Here is an 8,886-nt window from a genome sequence, read left to right on the forward strand (position 1 = left end):
TACTGTCATCTGGCTCAGCAAACACAGAATCAGTGAACTGTCTTCAAAAAGATCAAGGGAAGTAACTGTATTCCAAATACGTCATCTGTTTTGTAAAAACTTGAATTGTGCATTCTAACAATATGAAGCTATGCACAATTATAAAATATAGTAATAATTTCTTAATAACTATTTTTATTTATTTATACTATTCTTCATTTCTAGCTTCTTATTTTTCTTTTATATTTCTCTCTTCAATAGTCTCAGTTTCACTCTACTACAATAACATTATGATGCAGTAGTGGTTCACGGTGGTGATGACTACACGGCACCGTAAAGATATATAGTGGTCATAATCTTGTGGTGTAGCAATGATACATGGTGTTGATAACTTCACGTGTCGTGATATGACAGAGTGGTGATAACCTTGTGGTGTATCAACGTTGCATAATGGTGATAGCTTTGTGATGTAATGGTACATAGTGGTGATAACCTTGTGGTGTATCAACGTTGCATAATGGTGATAGCTTTGTGATGTAATGGTACATAGTGGTAATAACCTTATGATATAGTAATGTTTCATAGTGGTGATAAATTCACGTGTCGTGATGTGACCGAGTGGTTATAACCGTGTAGCAGAGCAATGCTACATACTGGTGATAACTTCACGTGTCGGTTTGTGACCGAGTGGTGATAACTTCAAGTGTCGTGATGTGACAGATTGGTGATAATTTCAAGTGTCACATCGTGATGTGACATATTGGTGATAATTTCAAGTGTCTTGGTGTGACAGAGTGGTGATAACTTCATGTGACAGAATTAACATCTGGAGGCTGGATGTGCACGGAACCTTGCCGGAGGACCTCAAACGCCGGGGGGTGAGACAGTCACTGTGTTCACACACACACACACACACACACACACACACACACACACACACACACACACACACACACACAACAGAAAATAATATGAAAAATGCACAGTTGATAGGAGAGATCAGTTGTGAACAGAAGATGCTTCATAACGAATGACCATCACTTTTGTTCTTTTTGTTCCTTTTTTCCTTGACGTAGATGAACCTCGATCGTGTATTCCCAAGACTTTTTTATTAATTTTTAGCCCGCGCAAAAGAAAATTATAGAAATTATGCACAGTTGATAGGAGAGAACTGTGGTGAACATAATATATTTCATAAAGAATGACAATCACTTTTCTTTTGTTCTTTTTTACAACGTTTGTTGTTGTTGTATTTTATCCCTGAAGTATCACAGCAGCCGCAAGATGTGTTTTTTGGTGACGACGTTGAAAGTCCCGAACACATGGTTTTCCGTTGATTGTTGTTTCTTTAATTGTGTGTGTGTGTGTGTGTGTGTTTAACAGCTGGATGATCCAAAAGTGCTGCCGTGTTACCACTTCCGAGATGATGCGCTGTTGCTTTACCACGCCATCCGAAAAGTTTGAGTTGTATTTTATCCCTGAAGTTGATGAACCTTGATTGTGTATTCCCAAGTCTTCCCATTGGATTCCATAGTACACTCAGCTCTTGAGTAGGAGCTGGGCACGGGCCCAAAATCCCGTCTCTGATGTCGCTCCAGCATGTCCTTCCAGTTGTTGGCAGTTTGCAACCTCATCCACTACGCCACAGTGGTTGTTTTGTTGTCATACACATTCATGTGGAAATTAACAGACAAAAGTAAAAAGAACAGTGACGTTTGGTTCTCTGTTGATACACTATCTGTCAGCTTCCACAGCAGCCTCAAGATGTGTTTTTTGGTGACGACGTAGAAAGCCCCAAACACATGGTTTTCCGTTGATTGTTGTTTCTTTAATTGTGTGTGTGTGTGTGTTTAACAGCTGGATGATCCAAAAGTGCTGCCGTGTTACCACTTCCGAGATGATGCGCTGTTGCTTTACCACGCCATCCGAAAAGTTTGAGTTGTATTTTATCCCTGAAGTTGATGAACCTTGATTGTGTATTCCCAAGTCTTCCCATTGGATTCCATAGTACACTCAACTCTTGAGTAGGAGCTGGGCACGGGCCCAAAATCCCGTCTCTGATTTCGCTCCAGCGTGTCCTTCCAGTTGTTGGCAGTCTGCAACCTCATCCACTTTGCTACAGTGGTTTGTTTTGTTGTCATACACATTCATGTGGAAATTAACAGACAAAAGTAAAAAGAACAGTGACGTTTGGTTCTGTGTTGATACACTATCTGTCAGCTTCCACAGCAGCCTCAAGATGTGTTTTTTGGTGACGACGTAGAAAGTCCCTAACACATGGTTTTCCGTTGATTGTTGTTTCTTTAATTGTATGTGTGTGTGTGTTTAACAGCTGGATGATCCAAAAGTGCTGCCGTGTTACCACTTCCGAGATGATGCGCTGTTGCTTTACCACGCCATCCGAAAAGTTTGAGTTGTATTTTATCCCTGAAGTTGATGAACCTTGATTGTGTATTCCCAAGTCTTCCCATTGAATTCCATAGTACACTCAAGTAGCTGGGCACGGGCCCAAAATCCCGTCTCTGATCTCGCTCAGTGTGTCCTTCCAGTTGCTGGCAGTCTGCAACCTCATCCACTTTGCTACAGTGGTTGTTTTGTTGTCATACACATTCATGTGGAAATTAACAGACAAAAGTAAAAAGAACAGTGACGTTTGGTTCTGTGTTGATACACTATCTGTCAGCTTCCACAGCAGCCTCAAGATGTGTTTTTTGGTGACGACGTAGAAAGCCCCAAACACATGGTTTTCCGTTGATTGTTGTTTCTTTAATTGTGTGTGTGTGTGTGTTTAACAGCTGGATGATCCAGAAGTGCTGCCGTGTTACCACTTTCGAGATGATGCGCTGTTGTTTTACCACGCCATCCGAAAATACGTCACTTCCTACGTCGACTTGTATTACGGTGTGTAATCCATGTGACAATGAGATACAAATAGACCATTACATATATCAGTTAGATTAATTCCGTTTATGGGCAATTTATACGCTACATGGTATATGAGTTACTTGGTTCCTAATCAAAACAAATTACATTATAATATTCAACGAGAAAAAACAACACAAAGTATATAGCAATACACACACACACACACACACACACACACACACACACACACACACACACACACACACAAAACTGATTTGATTCATAGGCGGATGCATAATAATCATTGTTTGATCTTCGGTTTAACTGAAGTCGTGTTACTTGTATGTATGTATGTATGTGCGTGTGTGTGAATGAGTGTGCGTGTGTGTGTGTGTGTGTGTGTGTGTGTGTGTGTGTGTGTGTGTGTGACAGACACCCCAGAGAAGCTGGCGGGGGACACAGAGATACAGAGGTGGGCGGCAGAACTGGTGATGCCACGGGACAATGACAAAGGAGGCTGCGGACTCCTGGTAAGTCTGCTGTGTGTAGGAGGGGGCGGTGTGTGGGTCCTGATGGTCGTGGTGATGATTTGTTGATAACAATAAGAAGAAAAAAGAGATTTATCATCATCATCGTTATCATTTTTATTATCGTGGTTATCACTGTTGCCATTATCATTATTATCAGTAGATATATAGTAGTAGCTGTGATATTAATGATGACACTAATTATGATGATAATGATCATCATGATAATGATGATGATGATGGTCATGACTGACGATGATGATGGAGGTGGTGGTGGTGGTGGTGGTTGGTGGTAATGGTGATGATGATGGTGATGATAATAATGGCAGTGATGGTAATGGTGGTGGTGGTGGTGGTGGTGGTGGAGACAGTAATGGTACTCATAATGATGATCGTGGTGGCGGTGGAAGTGATGGTGATGATGGTGGTGGAGATAGTAATGGTGGTGATATTGATGGTGCTGGTGGAAATAGTAATGGTAATGATGATGATAGTGGTGGTAGTGATGGTAATGGTAGTGATGGTGGTGGTGGTTGTGGTAGTGATGGTGATGGTAATGATGATGATGGTAGTGGTGGTGGAGATAATAATGGCAGTGAAGATGATGGTGGTGATGATGGTAATGGTGATGATGATGATGGTGGTGGTGGTGATAGTGATGGTGGTGGTGGTAGTGATGATGACGGTGGTGGCAGTGATGGTGATGATTGTGGTGGTAGTTTTGATGACGGTGGTGGTAGTAGTGATGGTGATGGTGGTGGTGGTAGTGATGATGACGGTGGTGGTAGTAGTGATGGTGATGCAGACTGACGCCCTCACCTCACAGACAGTTACGTGCATCTCATGGGGACCAAGAAAGGTCGACTTGTCCCCTGCCTCTTTGTCTGTCTATCTGCCTGTCTTTCTGTCTGCCTGTCTTTCTGTCTGCCTGTCTTTCTGTCTGCTTGTCTGTCTGTTTCCTTCTGTCTGTTTTTTTTTTCAGTCACTGTCTTTCTGTCAGTATAAGTCTGTGTCTATCTGTCAATTTCTCTTTCTTTGCCCTACCCCCCCCCCTCTCTCTCTCTCTCTCTCTCTCTCTCTCTCTCTCTCTCCCTCTCGCTCTTAATAACGCCCTCATACATCCACCGTCCCTCACCCACTCCTCATTTACTCAATCTTTAAAGTCTTCAGCCCCTTTTCTTCCTTGATTTCAAGGGTGTGCCTGGCAACGGATCGTTATAACGTGCACCGACCAGCTGGTGACCATCCTGACGAGCATCATCTACACGTGCAGCGTGTCTCACGCCGCTGCCAACTTCCCTCAGTACGATGAGTACGGCTTTCCCCCCAACTACCCGGCGATGCTGAGGGGCCAGCCACCCGCCAATAAGGTAGGGGAGGGGTTTCATCATCATCATCATCATCATCATCATCATCTTCTTCTTCTTCTTAGTTCGTGGGCTGCAACTGCTATTGTCACTCGTATGAACGAGTGGGTTTTCGAGCGGTGTTGTTGTTGTTGGTTTGTTTGTTTTTTCCTCGCCATGTACTCAACCATTGTTAGTCATTTTAGGGAATGTGCCTTCAGGGTGAATTCTTATTGTTTCCATAACGCACCGAGCGCTGGAACGGATTTTTGTTTCTTGATTCTGTGACCCACAGAGCGCTGACATGCGTTTGCGGCATGTTCACTTTTCGTGCACATTTGATAAACTGCATCCGAATACACAGGCGCCGCCACCAGGGCTCTGAGACAGTGAGTTTACAACGGTGTAGGCACTCGACTGTAGCGCCCGTCAAGGTTTGGCCTGAGCTAAAGTGGTGTCTGCCTGACACAGAGCTAAGTGATGCATTGTCAGACACTGAGATACGGTCAGAGGTGGGAACACTGTCATCGCGATTAGCCTTTTCCCGATTCACCAGTCACCAGATTGGTACTCCATATTTGATTGATTCCGATTCAGCTAAATTGGTGATTCCGATTCAGCTAAATTGGTGATTCCGGTTCGTCTATTCCCAGCTTGCCTACGCGTATTAGTATTAGTTGCTTTGCATGTGTGCGTTCGCGGGCATGTGTATGTGTTAAAAAAACCACTTCCTTCATTGATGGCCTGGTCTCCGTATTGGTGTTTATGAAACTGAAACAGCAAAATGTTTCCGCCTCTCTTGCTTTGGATGAACTCCATCATGCGACACACACAAAGCTGTATCCTGAGTTGTAACATTTCCACATGTCTCAAGACTGATTAGAATGTGTTACGAAAAGCAATTGTATCTGTGTACACACATATTCCAACATTCATCAGTATCTGAAGTGTCATCAGTACCTGTAGTGTGTGTGTGTGTGTGTGTGTGTGTGTGTGTCTGTCTTTGAGAGGGGGAGAGAGAGAGAGAGAGGGGGGGGGGGCGGTTGGCAAAACAGGACTTGGAGTGAAACTCTAAAAAGGCTATTCATTGAACGTGCCTGCACCACGATCAAAGATTTTGGCGAAACTGAAACAGGTGAATCGGGTCCACTTCGCGGGACATCGCCAAACGGGAAGGGTGCTCATGGAGTCGGCGGTGGGAGAGAGGAGCTGGTGGATTCTTTTCCTTCTTCTTCTTCATTTGTGCGCTGCAACTCCCACGTTCACTCGTAAGTACACGAGTGGACTTTTACGCGTATGGCCGTTTTTACCCCGCCATATAGGCAGCCATACTCCGTTTTCGGGGGTGCATGCTGGGTGTGTTCTTGTTCCCATAACCTATGGGTTATGCTATCTTCTGCTTGCGTATATACACGAAGCGGGTTCAGGCACAAGCAGGTCTGCACATGTGTTGACCAGGAAGATCGGAAAAATCTCCACCCTTTACCCACCACACCCACCAGACGTGGTGGATGATATCCTTTAATCCCCTCAACTCAGTCAACAGAAGTCCAAACCAGCCTCAAATCGTATCTGTTCAAAACTGCCTTTTGTTGTTGTTTTTTTTCTCTGTGAATGTGTGTATATGTGCTTGTATTCATGTTTATATCTAGCTCGATCATGTAAGGCGCTTTGAGCAGCATTAGTACTGGATATCGCGCCATAGAAAAGTTATGAATTGTTATGATTATTATCATTATTCATATATATTTGTACATTATTCATATGTAGTTTGCTACGTATATTATACTTAGCGCGCAGCCAACTTTGTATCGTAAAGCGTTCAGAACAAACTTTATTTAGTGCTATATAAACAAACTTAGTATTATTATTATTATCGTCGTCATCATCATCATCAACATTATCAGCAGCAGCAGCACCACCAGCAGTAGTAGTAGCAGCACCAGTAGTAGTAGTAGTCCTGTCGTTATCATTCACGAAGAACTTAGATCGTGAAGCAGATTAAGATGATGATGATGATGTTTTCCTTTTCCAACTACTCTTCTTTCTCTGTCTCTTCTTCTTCCTGCTGCCTCCTCCTCCTTCACCCGCTTCTTCTCCATATTCTCCATTTCCATCTTTTCTTCTTCTTGTTGTGTTGTGAGCTCTCTCTCTCTCTGTGTGTGTGTGTGTGTGTGTGTGTGTGTGTGTGTGTGTGTGTGTGTGTGTGTGTGTGTGTGTGTGTGTGCAGACTGCAGACAAAAATCTCATCCATTCTTCCCCAGTTTCCCGTGACAGATGGACAGAAACCCCTCTGTCTGTGAAGGGCTGTGGAAGAGTGTAAGACCTGACCCCATATGACCCCTATCCCATGATAACACTGACCACAAGGTGTTTCTGACTCCATACTGACCCTCACCCCATGGTGACCCTGACACCACGGTTATCTTCACCCCCACGGTGACCCCCATCCCATGGTGACCATCACACCATAGTGGCCCTCACCCCATGGTGACCTTCACCCCACCATGACCTTCACCCCATGGCGGCCTTCACCCCATGGCGACACTGACACCACGGCAACCATGACCTTGTCTAACTCGACTTCAACTCCATGGTGGACACTAACTTTATGCTATCCCAGACTCACAGTGGATTTGACTGCAGTGTGAATCGAATTCCACGGTGATCAGACACCATCCACCCCACCCAACCCCAAATCCCCGTGGCCCTGACCCTCACCGTGACCCTGACCACATGTGACCCTGTGTTTCAGGAGCCGCGCACGGACAAGGACATTCTCAACGCGCTGTCTGACCGCCTGACCACGATAGACGTGCTGACCATCACCACGATCCTGAGTCGGAAGGGTACCAATAGTCTGGGAGACTTTGAAGTGCAGTACATCTTTGACCCCAGGGCCATGGCCGTTGTGGAAGAGTAAGGGATGCGTAGGGGGAGTGGTGGACGGGGTGGGGGATGGGGCGATTGGTGGATATGAGGAGAGGGTGTGTGTGTGTGTGTGTGTGTGTGTGTGTGTTGTTGTTGTTGTTGTTGTTGTTGTTCTAAAGTTGTGCTTTGTGTCCGTAAAAACAGATTCATTGCACATTTGGTGACTATAAAAACAAAACTTTGACATGGTGTCACGATATAAATTGTTGTAGGATGTCGGTAACCGGAAACAGGCTTATGGCAAAATCATGCCAGCTATGTACAAACGTTTTAAGTCGCGTAAGTGGTTCGTGACCAAATTTTGAAAAAAAATAGATTATAATGTTCTCTGTACATTACAAAGGTGGCTCTGTGTGATCGAGTGTGTGATCGCCAAAATTACGGGCTTTTCCCTTCTTTTCAGATTTCGCCGAGACCTCAAGAAGATTGGCGAAGAGATCAAGGAACGAAACACACGCCGCATTGTGCCCTACACTGACCTGGACCCAGCCGTTGTGCCCAATTCTATCAGCATCTAGTCACAACGTTCCCCCAGTGTGCCCCAATTCTATCAGCATCTAGTCACAACGTTCCCACACTGTGCCCCAATTCTGTCAGCATCTAGTCACAACGTTCCCACACTGTGCCCAATTCTATCAGCATCTAGTTACAACGTTCCCCCAGTGTGCCCCAATTCTATCAGCATCTAGTTACAATGTTCCCCCAGTGTGCCCCAATTCTATCAGCATCTAGTTACAATGTTCCCCCAGTGTGCCCCAATTCTATCAGCATCTAGTGACAACGTTCCCACACTGTGCCCCAATTCTGTCAGCATCTAGTCACAACGTTCCCACACTGTGCCCAATTCTATCAGCATCTAGTTACAACGTTCCCCCAGTGTGCCCCAGTTCTATCAGCATCTAGTGACAACGTTCCCACACTGTGCCCCAATTCTATCAGCATCTAGTGACAACTTTCCCACACTATGCCCCAATTCTATCAGCATCTAGTGACAACTTTCCCACACTATGCCCCAATTCTATCAGCATCTAGTGACAACGTTCCCACACTGTGCCCCAATTCTATCAGCATCTAGTCACAACGTTCCCACACTGTGCCCCAATTCTATCAGCATCTAGTCACAACGTTCCCCCAGTGTGCCCCAATTCTATCAGCATCTAGTCACAACGTTCCCACACTGTGCCCCAATTCTATCAGCATCTAGTCACAACGTTCCCACACTGTGCCCCAATTCTATC

The 8,886-nt window shown here is 44.8% G+C and overlaps 1 protein-coding gene across 1 annotated transcript in view; it reads left to right on the forward strand.

Moving 5' to 3' along the window:
• The window catches only part of LOC143299162 (allene oxide synthase-lipoxygenase protein-like), a 33,176-nt gene extending 24,962 nt beyond the window's left edge, over positions 1–8,214 (forward strand). Inside the window, 7 exon segments of the mRNA XM_076612292.1 lie at positions 797–857; positions 2,775–2,880; positions 3,277–3,374; positions 4,566–4,586; positions 4,589–4,741; positions 7,473–7,636; positions 8,052–8,214. Coding sequence (XP_076468407.1) covers positions 797–857; positions 2,775–2,880; positions 3,277–3,374; positions 4,566–4,586; positions 4,589–4,741; positions 7,473–7,636; positions 8,052–8,166 — 718 coding nt within the window. The 3' untranslated portion in view covers positions 8,167–8,214.
• The last annotated feature ends 672 nt before the right edge of the window (positions 8,215–8,886 follow it).

The sequence above is a fragment of the Babylonia areolata genome, chromosome 24 (genome assembly GCF_041734735.1).
Source record: "Babylonia areolata isolate BAREFJ2019XMU chromosome 24, ASM4173473v1, whole genome shotgun sequence".
Taxonomy (NCBI): Eukaryota; Metazoa; Mollusca; class Gastropoda; order Neogastropoda; family Buccinidae; genus Babylonia; species Babylonia areolata.